Raw genomic sequence first — 14058 nt, forward strand, 5'->3', positions numbered from 1 at the left:
CAGGCTTATTGAGGTTAGGCTCTTGTAATACGAAAACATTAATATCTGTGCACGTCGATTGTACAAATCTGGCTACGTTTTCCCGATTCCAAAAAATGGAGAGCGTTGCGGGTCCGTGTTCACAAAAGAAACCCATTTCAGTCACTGTGTGTGGGGGGGGGGGGGGGTACACGACAGGCAAATATCATATGAAATTTAAGTTGCTAAACTTAACGCTAATTGTAGTTCAATTCCTGTGTTGGACAGGTATTTGTCAAGCTCAGTTTGCGTGAAGCGTCAATGATACCAGCTAGTACGTCACTGAATGATTCTTATTTTCAGAGTAAGAATTATAGTTGTTCCAGAATGCCTTGTGTATTATATACTTATGTTCCAGAATGCTTATAAGTTTCTACTTTTAAGTTTCTTAGATTAAGGACCTGCCCGAAACGCTGCGTGTACTAGTGGCTTTACAAAAATGTAATTACTATGCTATATATCCTCACAATCCCAATGTACCTTCTTGTATATATATAAATAAATAAATAAATGCCTTGTGTATTATATACCTACGTTTATAAATGTATGGCAGTGTGTATCTGTGTGGAAGGGTGGCTTGTAGGATTATATTTATGTGGAGTGAGGCTGCAGTTGTCTGAGGGGGAGAGCAGCAGTCAGTCTGAGCTAATGTGGGTCGGTTGCAGGCTGGTGTTGGAGACTGGATGCGTTATTGAGTTAAGTACTAGTGTTGTTTGATTGTGTCTAGGTGTTCCTATTTAGACTGGTATAAATGTGATTTAGTAATAAGTTATATATATGTATTAACGTGTGTCAGTGGTCAGAAGCCCATAAACTTTTAATTATTACAGTCTGTACTTTATTTAAATTTTTATTTGTACTTACCACAGAGTAAACTGGTGTTTTCGTCTTTTAAACTGTAATTAATCCTGTAGTTAAAGTAGGATAACAGGCCAATAAGGCGTTTTAGAAGCTGTTTCCGGAAACACGAGCACTTGCCAAGCGCGTAAGTATAAAAGGGCCTTAATAAACTAATTAAATAAAAAGAGTTCATTATTCTCACCTCTAATGAAGAGAATGAAGAGGACAGCGTAGGGGAAGAGAGCGGTGAAGTAGACCACCTTTCCCGAGCTCTTGACGCCCTTGATCAAGCAAGCGAACACCAACACCCAGGCCAGGGCCAGACATCCCACCAGCTCCCAATTCATCCCTCCCATGTCCTCCCACGTCCGACCGGACACCCCTAACATGCGGTTCCTGAAATGTAACAAATATAAAATTAACGTTGTCTTTCAAGAACATAAATTAAGCAAGCTTCAAGACTTCGAATACTGCAATGTACAATGTGAAAAAGGCTGAAAAGCTTTTCGCTTAGCAAGACCAAATCCTCTCGAGACGCTGTCTTCAAGCTTGCTGTTTGCTGACTTTATGTAGCCAGGTGTAGACTGCACATTATCGTTTCTTATTTCCCAATTCTCCAGCATTGATAAGCCTCGAGTCAAAAACCAAACCCAACAAATATTATCTACAACTAAGTTCATATATAAACAAATTTGACATCCTTCACATAGACCTTATATAGTTTAATTGATTATGGACCCCATACCTAACCAGCGGTAGAGGAAAGGACGACAGAGGCACATAATGGGCTCAGGTAGCTAAGCAAGTTATACTTAAGTATATTAAAGCTTACCTGAAGTAGTCCTCGCTTGCCGAGATTCTAGTAACGGCGCCGTCAGCTAACGTGCTGCCGGTATCGTTGTTTGGGCTCTTACAGTGAGTCTCGTTCAAGGCGTCTAGCTTGGCAACGCTGCAGTACTCCTGGACGCTAACGCAGCTCTTGTTGTAGTAGTAGAGAGACTGGTTCCTGCAGGCACCGGCAAGGTCCTCGGTGAAGCAGTCTGGAAGTAATTGTCAGTAGTATTTAAGCAGGCGATGAGTCACAACGTGGCTGAAGTATGTTAACCAGACCACACACTAACAGGTGAAGGGACGACGACGTTTCGGTCCGTCCTGGACCATTCTCAAGTCGATTGTCGACTTGAAAATGGTCCAGGACGAACCGAAACGTCGTCGTCGTCCCTTCACCTTCTAGTGTGTGGTCTGGTCAACAGTAGTATTTAAGTACAGTATTTGAATCTATTTGCGTTGTATTCTAATTCGGCATTATATTTCCTACATGGAACCTTACGAGGCTTCGAATCACAGCAATAGTTGTGCAAAATATACAATATAACTGCTGATAAACAAAATTCAATGTACATCCACCACGTATTGTTGTTTCATACATTATACAAGTTAATATAGCCTAAACTTTGTGTATATAAATAATGCTGTGATTCGTAGCTTAAAGGTGTCACGTGAACACCCATCTTCCTGTACAGTATATACAGTATATCAAATTTTTACATAAATACATCAGTGAAGATTTTTTACTGATGAATACATCAGTAAAAAATTGAATTGCACCAGGTCTTTCGCACTATTCTGAATGCATTATTAAAGTCCAGGTGTATGGTTTGGACAGAACTCACATATCAGCTTGATTATTCGTAACACACTTGAAAACATTTTATAAAGCTCCATTAGGTACCGCACGCAAGAACATGTATGACCTTACTGAGAGAATTAAAATAATTGCTGCAGCTTCCCCAGGGCAGACTGGAAGTGAAGGAGGCGAAGGTGTAGAAGAACGTCCAGGCCAGGATGACGTTGTAGTAGATGGCTACCAACGCTGACAGTATCACCATGGCCCAGCCCAGTCCTGGGGAAGAACAACAACAACAACAATTAGCATAGTTTATAAACCATATCAGATCACCGTTGAGATTTAACAGCGCAGAAGCAGTCGTTAAACATATCTGACATAACTTTACTGGTGTCAATATACGAGTCAAACCGCCTATACAAGACTGAAATGAATAATCCCATTGACCAGCCCGAGGCTTCGGGCCCCGCACCAATCACTTGGGCTGGACGGTAGAGCGCCGGTCTCGCTTCATGCAAATCTGTGTTAAATCCCCGACTGTCCAAGTGGTTGGGCAACACACCCCCCTCCCCCGTCCCTTCCATAATCCTTATCTTTTCCCTTTCCAAGTGCTATATTGTAATTTCTTGGCGCTTTCTCCCGATTGAAATAGGTTTATTGAAGTATAAACACACACAAAGGGATGAAGTAGCTCAAGCTACCTTTAAAATTTAAAATCTTTCTAAAAATAATTCGCATTCAAAATACAAAATTCAAATTGAAACTTACCAGCGAAGAGAGGAACCAACTTTGGGAAAAGAATGTTGGGTCCGAGGCTGACATACTGGCCGAGGGCGAGCTCCAGGAAGAACAGAGGTAGACCAGCGAACAGTAACATTAGTGTGTAGGGGATTAGGAACGCCGCTGTGGAGAGAGAACAACCATTAAGAACAGAACACACGCCGAAGACAGCAAACAAACATTACATATACGCAAATTAAATTTATTATATATATATATATATATATATATATATATATATATATATATATATATATATATATATATATATATATATATATATATATATATATAATATATATTAATATATATATATATATATCATATATATATATATATATATATATATATATATATAGATATATCATTCAACAATTAGCAGACATTTAAAATCTACTTTAAAAATGATTGCTAACATTAACCTTTGCAAGTTTATCTATTCAAATTTATGTATTTGGATTATCCTCTAGTTAGAAACTAATTGTTATGCTGCACACTAATTCCTTGGAAGAGCATGAAGCTGTGTTTGCTAGGCTTTCCCATATTATATGCAACTTATAATTAGTCTTGAAATCAAGCTTTCCACGAATATCTGATCATAAGTCACCAAATTTAATACCCTAACTTGCTGTCAATCAATCTAGCTTACTTTAAGAACAATTCAAAGCTATTATTATGACTCACTGATATCTCAGAACATGTATAAAAACAATAAAATCAAAAGCATTATTCATAACTGATTATACTTGGTTAAATTTACATGAAATTACAATATATTAATTACATAAAGTTATAATGCCAGCATAACGCGAAGACTTTCATTATATAGTGCAAAATTTGAATTAGATATGCAGATAATGCACAATAATGCGTCTAAAAAATCCATGCTATCACGACAATAACGATCCAGCACGGACCGAAACGTTGTCATTTTTGTTTAATTTCAAGAGTTTGTTGGGTTATTTAAAAACGGGTAATGGTGGCGAGGGCCCCAGTAACGATGAGGTACATGGTTACTCACCCCCGCCGTTCTTGTAGCAGAGGTAAGGGAACCTCCAGACGTTGCCGAAGCCTACAGCGTAGCCCAGACACGACAAGAAGAACTCACATTGGTTTGACCAGGTCCCTCTCGCTTCCTCTCCCTCATCTTCCAGTGTCTCCACTGACGTCACCTCCTTCGTCTTTTCTTTCCCCATTTTACCTGAGCAAATGCTGGAAAAAAAGAAAATGTTTAGACTTTACGGGTGGAAAGTATTCGAGAATTTAATCGAAATTAATAGGCTATAGACAAATGGCATTGAAACGCTTTTGTTATTATTTTCTACCACAGACGTGGCCACACATTTACAATGCTAGCTAGCATGTATACATTTTCTTCTGTCTTCCATGGACAGGGTGAGATATTGAAACGCTTCAAAGGGCAAAGGATTAGCAGGGTAAAAAATAAATTTATGGGCGTATATAGGCAAAGTTTCCACACCAAAATAGTGAATTATCACAGTTTTCAATTTGGGTATTCACTCAAGAATATATTATGGAAGACTTTGATAAGAGAGGTCAATAAGCCGGACAATGTGACCTCCAGACACTATAGGTCCAGGCATCACCTCACTCAAGTCACGGGGGTTCGTATCCCGAAGTTCACCAGTCTGCTATTATGGAATATTACGGAACTTCGAAATTACAGAATCATTATTTAGAATCTTAACCATTTATTAAGTTATATCGTTACTACGCTGAAGATCAGGAGATGGAGAGGGTATTCAGAGAGATTTTAGAAAGTGTAAACAACAGATATATACATGTTATATATGTATATATCTGTATATGGAGAGAAAGTGTTCCAACAACTGTTGCTTTATATTTACGTTAGTTAACGTTCACATTCACATACCTATAAAACACAGGCATCCAGATCATCGTGCATAATTAACCAAACAGTAAATAAACAAACATACGAACAAGCAATGGAACTGTTTTGCGAAGACGGGTTTCCATACCACAGACAATGGCGCTACCGCTCACAGGATGAGTATGGGGTGCACAATAAACTAGCCGCCTTCGGCGGCAACAATCAAAAAGACAATGGAATGCAGATAATAAGTGTCCTTAAGTCCCCTTCCCTTTAGTTTTAGCCACCACAAGAGGTGGCTTGCTGACCGACAGGCAAGTATAATTGTTTCACCAAACCACACACTAGAAAGTGAAGGGACGACGACGTTTCGGTCCGTCCTGGATCATTCTTGGACCATTCCTGGACCACAATCGACTTGAGAATGGTCCAGGACGGACCGAAACGTCGTCGTCCCTTCACTTTCTAGTGTGTGGTTTGGTCAACATATTTCAGCCATGTTATTGTGACTCCTCGTCTGTAAATAATTGTTTCAGTTTCGTTACTGATGTAATCATGCCAGGGTGGTGGCAGGGGCATCAGAAACAGCAGCAATAGCAACAAAAATAGTCTCACTAGCCTCATATGCCAGCATTTGATTTTTTTTGCAATATAGGCTTCATTTAAGATGAACTATGTAATAAAATATATACGTTCGTTTGTGTCTTAAAACATGTGATTAGGACTTTCTAATCCAGCATTCACTTTCCATACGGCCATAGGCGAGAGTAAGACTACCAGGAGACACTTTTTCAAGGAGGAAATGTACATGTTTATCTCTCAGAATGTTTGGTAACAGGTTTATTGTTTGTGATGTGTGTATGTATGTACTAACACGTTGTACTGAACGGGGTGAGAATAGCTTGAGCTACCTCATCCCTTTGTGTGTATTTCACCTCAATAAACTTATTTCAATTTCAGCCACTTTTTCATTAAACTGTACCAGGAGATACCTTTTTGTGCTGGGATTACGGCCAAGCACTCAAACCGGTTTGGTTATTCAGCGTCGTGTCTCCAAAGCAGCATCACTTACCAATCCTTTTACATTCAGGTCCTTCAATTACTGCTGGGTGCATAGGAGTGAACTGTCAAGTAACGGTATGAGGTCATCCAACCCTGCCCTAGGGGTCAAACTCGGGTCACGTACAAGTGTTCCCATCAACACCTGGTGACAATACAGCACTTTCTGCACACATCAGCCCCGCTCCTGTGCCAGGTGAGTCCACTACGGGCTCTCCATAGCCCGTGCTACTTAGAACTTTGTTCCCAGTAGCTGAATCTTAAACAACAGCACCACTTTCTGCCACACCCTCACCAGCCACGGCTACGATGCTAGCAGCGCGGTCAGCGTACTAGCACTGTTGCTCTATTTCCTGTCATACTTTAATCTAGAACCTTTTCGAATATCAACTTGACACATATCAACTCTAGGTCATATCAGCGGTTCGAGTCTCCTAGAGCCCAGGTGAATGCAATGTTTATTTATTACCACGGAAGTATGGATGACAATTTAATTTTTGCATTAGTTTACACTCCCGTGTGCGTGCGCGTGTGCGTGCGTGTCTGCTCCCCTCCGCTCTCACCATGCGTGGCGAGAACGCTGCTTGTGATATTAATAGACCTTTCCCGGGGTCTGCGTGTGTCGAGTCATCCCGCAGCATTGAAAACTATACAGAGCACAGCGCACGTATCATTGCGGTAGTAATGTCTTTGTGGCAGTAGCGGGGCGTCGTGAACTCCCCCCCCGTCTCATCCCCCCCCACACACAAACACCCATCCCACAAAACCCTTGAGGAACTCCACCCTCTTGACTTCCGCATCACCCCTTATATCCTGTATCTACCAGATGGTGGTACTCATTATAATGTAAACCTGTGAAGCGAGGCTTAATAACAGAATACCGTATCCAAGTATGAGAAACCTTTCCTATACTGTCCACGTCGTCGCCACTTATGCAGAGCGAAGACAAGATAAATACTTGAAGCTATGAGCTGCAGCTCCTAAGTCATACGTGTGTGAGAGAGAGCCAGAGACGTGTATGATTGCATGAAGGTCACGCAACACCCCGATACGAGGGAGCTCAAGACTGAAGAGGTTGTGGCGTCCAAGTCACAAGAGACTTGTCCAACAGCGAGGCGTCTGTGCACAGCTTATCTTCATTACACTGTATTAGTCGCCCTGTTGCCGTCCAGGAACGACAAAAGGGCGACTGTTGTCGTTCCTGAACTACAGAAACGTATTTGCAATTACTTTATCTTTAAAGTTAACAAAGAAATTAAGTTTTCAATTACCCCATACTGTATGCAGGATGATGGAGCAAGGGGCTGCAGAATAAAGAATAACGTCACTTATGGAAGAGATTTCAATGCACGGGGATAGTTATCTTGCTTCCCGTTGGACTTACCAGTGTCTTCCCGTTTCCGCCATTGCAATACAATGAGGCAATTGGAATTTGTATTCCTGACAACACTCAATGTGACTCACAATCCAGACGGGAATAAGAGGCTTTCTTCAAGTTAATGACACTGACGCAGGCACCTTCCCAGGTGGATGGAAGACGATGCTTCAAGCCGAGCGAGAGCTAGCAGCGTCCCTATCTTCCTCTCCCACGTATATATAACCTCCCTCTTTCCTCATTCATATGATACCGAATATAATGAATATTAATAAAGCGTTATCCAGCCACAAACATTCGACACGTCTGGGATGCTCGCAGACGCAGGTTCGAATCACCGTCACGACCCTTGTGGATTTGTTCATTCGACACGTTCCCCCTTTGATATCTCACACTTCCCTCCACAACAACAACATCACGGCTGAATCAACTTGCGCGAACAGTAACTTATCCCGGAATGCAGCTTCAGTTTCACTAGACAGGTGGATAACACCGGACAACACGTGACACATTGAACACAAACTTGGGAACCATATGATCGAGGTTTAAACTTGGTAGGACGACATGGTCGCCGACTCTTGTTACCTTGATGACACTGGTTTGAACTGGAGTTGAAGGTCTCCAGTTCACACCAACTTGAACTTGTTCCAGCAACTAAACAATATTGGAACATTCAACTTAAGTTGTGTAGGCGCTATTAACGTTGATTTAACTTGAATCCAACTTAGTTTTGCCTGCTACTTTGCAAACTATTAGTTGCTGCCAAAACTACTGGACTTGTTTGTATCTATACATCAGATTTACACCAGCAGATGCCGGCAGTTTTTTTTTTTAGAACATGTTTAATATAACATTTTAATTCACAATCTAAAACAAGCACACGAACAAGAGGTCCGCCTCAGCGTCCGTACAGAATTTTCCTAACTAGCCACTCCAGGCTCGACCTGGCTCCACCAACACCCAAGAATCACATAAGAACACTGCTATCTGTCTACAGAGCAGCTCACTGCAGGAGATCCACACCAGTAAGTCTTTACCGGATACACGAAGAGCGCCATAGGCCCTTGTGCACTATCAATCGAGTTCACTAACGTATGTCTAGCCTAGGACGCCTTTAGGGATTAATTCAAGGAATTAACGTTTGTAAAGTCTTACCACTTACTAAATGGTATTGAAACATACTCATTAAGGTATACAATTTATTATGAAGCCGTGTGGTTGTTCCTCCGGTTATACACCTAAAATAAAAACTTGTGCTATTGCCCGAGCAAACGATGGGGTCAAGTGCTTCACCCTGCAGCACCACCGAAATGATGCCGGACATGAAATGACAAATTCTGCCTTTCGTGGAATGCTGCCTTTACAATTTTCCTTTTTGACGGGAGCCAAGGCTCAGAAAATTTACTAGTTCAATTCAACTAAGAGAATGCTTCATACAGCATTAAAATAACATTTATATTAGGATGAAACCATTTTACAGGATGGGGAAGTCTGTATTGATACAGACGGACCAGCGGAGCGCCGCTAGCGACCAGCATATGTTAAAACCTTTGGCTCAGAATGTTATTAACCATTTCTCGTCCATGGTATGTATATTGTGCACTCATGAAGCAATGTTACATTGATTGTGGTATTTAAGTGCAAAGTCACGAGTTTAAACACACATTTATCTCTCCCCGAGACCTCAATTCATGGTTGGCTGTACACTTGTGTTTTGCATTCAACACTCCCAGGGACTGCAGGAAGATACTGACCACATGGCGAGGAAGCCAGTCCTGTCCAGCACGTAACCGGCCAATACCAGACCACCACCAACCCGTCCGTCTTTGTGCGCCCAGGCGAGAATGATGAAACGCTAATCTAGCCGTGTTGTGTCGATGAAAAGATTGATAAAACTACTTGTTGATGTGAGGTATGTGCCACATTTGCTGCCAAGGCCAGCGTTGCACTGTTCAAGAATTAGGGTTACATTGCCCAGACATTGTGTTACATTACACAGACTAATTACGGCCTTCTGTGTGTATAGCGGGACTAATATTACAGGTTTGTACTGCTACTGATGCCACCATTGTTCCCGTTCCAAGTCGCTCCTCTTCCCCAACAAGCCGTTTCACCCCGTCAACAAGCCGCCGAGCACTTCTCTTCCATCTGGCCTTCACTGGCATTCCTTTCCATTGCGTTATTATAGAAATGTTGCCGGCGGCCAGCCGCGGCGGTAAACAGACCTTACTGGTAACACACTAAATAGATTTACTCGACTGTTTCCTTGACATTAAATGTATTACTTTGAGTTTAAAAGCAATGTAATTAAAATTAGTTTTGAAAGCTAGGTTTTGCCACCCTAGACTATACCAGGGAGCCTTCTGTAGCCATTAGGGGTTATCTTGTCAATTCTTGACCAGCGCATGTTTGCGCTGGCTGACCTGAGAACGATTCAACATGGATGAAGCACTGGACGAACTGAGGGCGCTGCAGTATGGATGAAGGATATTGTCTAAATATGTCGTCATCCTGTTGTGGTGGACAGTGGAAAATTGTAAGAGGCTGTTCGCGAGGCTATCACGAAAAGTCTCAGGATGGTTGATCTATGGACCAAAACTTTAGGGTGACAATAGATTCAGATAGCCTGATTATTTTAATTATAGGGTGGATATGATATGGTTATGCCATGTATATACATATGAATGAGTTTGGGTAGGTATAAATAGGCCTTCTTTAGTGTTTCTTTTATATTATGTAATGTGAAACCCGATGTAACCGAGCCCAGATACAGTGACCATAACCTACTTTTCATTCACCTGGGCTGTAGGAGACTTGAACCGCGGACCCCGAAACCCTATCTGTTTATTTGGAATGTGTATGTCTACGGAAGTGTGGATGACAATTTATTTCACCTACTTTCATATAACAACTTGGGTTACTTCTATTTTTACCAATGTTATCAATTATTTATACTTTCATTCCAATGAAAGAAGAGTTCAGTCTATATTATATTTTGAAGGGATATCCATATATTTAGGTTGTTAGTGTCGTCTATATTACAGATGCTGACGGTAACTTAATGGACCGATCATTAGCATTTGGCAAGACGAGTTAAACTTTACACACATAAATCACAATTGCGTGATGCATCAAACGCAGGTTCGAATCCTCGTCACGGCCCCTTGTGGATTTATTCACGAGTTAAACTGGTCAAACTATGTTAAATCTGTGAAATTTAGCGCGGTACTGGTGATCTAAATGATCACGTTCCATGTTCCAACAAGTTACAGCTGTGAAACTTTTTTTTTGTAACATTTTGCGGAAACAAAGAGCATTCGTAATTAAATATAGGCATAAATGTGTCTAATATTATCTCATTTGAGAAACAAGTTTTGTGAGGCTGCATTCACATTGCATTCTTGACCACATGTCTTGAAGAGGGAAAGAAGCATGTGAATTCACGACACATTTGTCTCTTAAACCCCCCTTCCGAATTCTCTAACTTTCTGCCACCTTCAAAATAATTTCACAGCTTTGCGTGCTGCCGGTACGTAGAAATACTTGACCATTCCATTCACCTTTGTTGTGCCTCATAACATGCGAATCTATGCGGAAAAAACACATTTGAAAGATTAGAGAATGCGGAACCCGTTTTCGGCTCAATTTGCCCTCATCAGAGCAAGATAGTGTGACTATATTGCTCTAATGAAGGCGAATCAAGCCGAAATCCCATTCAGCATCCTCTAATTTTTCAAATGTGATTTTTCCGCATACTTAAATGTGATCATTGTTGCATACGAATCTATAAAAAAAAATTGTAGCAATTCCTTCCAAAAATAAAAAAAAGTCATTATTAGGCTATCAATATAAAAATTAAAACAAATAGAACCATTTGACAAGCAGTTAATATTATAGTGGATTCAGAGCACGGCCTTCGTGTGATAAAGAATGCTTCAGTGGTTAGCTTAGCATTTTAAAAGCACCGAATCACCTGTGGTTGATTGTTCAATAAACCCTTGAACTATATGTTTAACACATCTTTAACCCTGTCCATGGAGGACAGAAGAAAATGTATATATGCTGGTTAGCATTGTAAATGTGTGGCCACGTCTGTGGTAGAAAATAATAATAATAATAAAAAAATGCTTCAGTATCCGCCCCTTGACGATGATAAGTATCACTAGGGGGCAAGGCCACACACTAGGATAATGGTTGGGAATACTCTTGACAGCTAAACAGTGTCCCCAACTTACCCGAGGGATACATTCCGCTCATTTGTGGTGTATACAGTTTACTCTTAACATGATTTAAGACTGAGGTATACCATCTTCAATGGCTGGTCAATGAGTTTTCTGCGGGGACCTCTGTAACCGACCTGCCAGAGATTGATAAGCCTTAAGTCCAGCGCAATACCAAAGCCCAAATACTATGTATAAGGTAAATATACAAGTATATTGGAGCCTTTCTGCGCGTGGCTAATTGCGCTATCATAACTTGTCCTCTAGTCACATTTTCACATAATATACTAAATCGATAAAAATACGATCTATTAGTACAAATAAACGACTCTTTAATACTGACGTTTTCAATGCATCGGCCTCGACAGGTTGGGTGGGTAGATTGGGTTCGTACATTTCTGGTTAGGGCAAAACGGTTGTATTCTTAACGGAGTGGAAACTGGAGACAGCGGGTTGATCTGAATAGCCTAACATATCGGCCCATGTTAGGCCTATCTGTCCGGCCCTGGAGAGGGGGGGGATAGAGGACGCGTGACAGGGCATAAACAATCCTCTTATTTTAGCTTTAATTTATGAGAATCTTCCGCAACTCGGAAGTTCACTGTGGACACCAAACTGTCATAGTTAGTGATGTCTTGGATTGAACCTCACGTCTAGGAGGAGTGGCTTCACAGTACGCCTGTCAGTCACTATACAGCACTATGACAGTGCATCTGATGTAGTGTTGAGCATCGTGTGACCAGGACGACCTTGTGTAACAAACGACGTCAAGCTGTCTTTCCTCGACGCTGGACAGCCAGCCCGTCCTCTCCTCGACGCTGGACAGCCAGCCCGTCCTCTCCTCGACGCTGGACAGCCAGCCCGTCCTCTCCTCGACGCTGGACAGCCAGCCCGTCCTCTCCTCGACGCTGGACAGCCAGCCCGTCCTCTCCTCGACGCTGGACAGCCAGCCCGTCCTCTCCTCGACGCTGGACAGCCAGCCCGTCCTCTCCTCGACGCTGGACAGCCAGCCCGTCCTCTCCTCGACGCTGGACAGCCAGCCCGTCCTCTCCTCGACGCTGGACAGCCAGCCCGTCCTCTCCTCGACGCTGGACAGCCAGCCCGTCCTCTCCTCGACGCTGGACAACCAGCCCGTCCTCTCCTCGACCCTGGACAGCCAGCCCGTCCACTCCTCGACGCTGGACAACCAGCCCGTCCTCTCCTCGACGCTGGACAGCCAGCCCGTCCTCTCCTCGACGCTGGACAACCAGCCCATCCTCTCAAGTTATCACGTGATAAAAATGATGTATTAAATTGCCCGGACTTAACAATGGCCGCACAGAAGACGGTATAGTTGCTTGTAAGCCGCTATGATTTTCAGTACGTTATATTTTGTCCGTTTGGGATTTTGACGTCAAAATGCTGTGTACTTATGCAAGAGGACAGGTTGGTTGACAGCAATACTTGCCGGAGTGCGCGTGAGGGAGGCGTCACGCATCCTGCATGTACTCACCTAGTTGTACTTGCGGGGGTTGAGCTCTGCCCTTTCGGCCCGCCTCTCAACTACCAATCAATCAACTGTTATTAACTACTATTTTTTTCCCCACGCTTACACACACCCAAAGCAGCCCGTAACAGCTGTCTAACCCCCAGGTACCTATTTACTGCTAGGTAACAGGGGCATCAGGGGATGAAAGAAACTACCCATTTGTTTCTGCCGACCCCCGGAATCGAACCCCGGTCAACATGACTAGGTATCAAGCGTGCTGTCCATTTAGCTACCGGCCCTGTGTGGCGTGTACTGCCGGTATGTAATGGCGTGAGGGTGAGGCAGGGTGCCTCCATCACTGGTGGCAACCGAAAATGTTGCCATATATATATGCCATAATACCAGCAAATTGTAATCATTTTGGAGCGCGACAGAGCGTGGATGATGCTGGCATATACAAGCTAGGTGATGAATGGTGATCCACTGTGACACGGCAATAACAAGTGCGTGATTCTCAGGTTAAGTACAGTTAGGTCTATCCGGTTGGTTTAGTGACCAGGCGGTTAACTTGGCCACTAACGGCCCGCCCACTGCCAAGCAACAGGTCAACCACTGCCAAGCAACAGGTCAACCACTGCCAAGCAACAGGTCAACCACTGCCAAGCAACAGGTCAACCACTGCCAAGCAACAGGTCAACCACTGCCAAGCAACAGGTCAACCACTGCCAAGCAACAGGTCAACCACTGCCAAATAATAGCAGTAGGAGGCATCCATCAGTCTCAGGAGACTATGGAGTTGCGCCCTGATTGTCGGTTTGG

The 14058-nt window shown here is 42.7% G+C and overlaps 1 protein-coding gene across 3 annotated transcripts in view; it reads right to left on the reverse strand.

Moving 5' to 3' along the window:
- The window catches only part of LOC123767639 (sodium- and chloride-dependent glycine transporter 2), a 39539-nt gene that overhangs the window by 6590 nt on the left and 18891 nt on the right, over nucleotides 1-14058 (reverse strand). For all 3 annotated transcript variants that reach the window (XM_045757468.2, XM_045757470.2, XM_045757469.2), the window contains exons 3-7: nucleotides 4287-4477; nucleotides 3254-3388; nucleotides 2618-2761; nucleotides 1691-1898; nucleotides 1061-1254 (exon numbers count right to left, since the gene is read on the reverse strand). In XM_045757468.2, the coding sequence (XP_045613424.1) occupies nucleotides 1061-1254; nucleotides 1691-1898; nucleotides 2618-2761; nucleotides 3254-3388; nucleotides 4287-4461 (856 nt within the window). In that variant the 5' untranslated portion in view covers nucleotides 4462-4477. The remainder of the gene's footprint in view (nucleotides 1-1060; nucleotides 1255-1690; nucleotides 1899-2617; nucleotides 2762-3253; nucleotides 3389-4286; nucleotides 4478-14058) is intronic.

This window comes from Procambarus clarkii, chromosome 67, assembly GCF_040958095.1.
Source record: "Procambarus clarkii isolate CNS0578487 chromosome 67, FALCON_Pclarkii_2.0, whole genome shotgun sequence".
Lineage (NCBI taxonomy): Eukaryota > Metazoa > Arthropoda > Malacostraca > Decapoda > Cambaridae > Procambarus > Procambarus clarkii.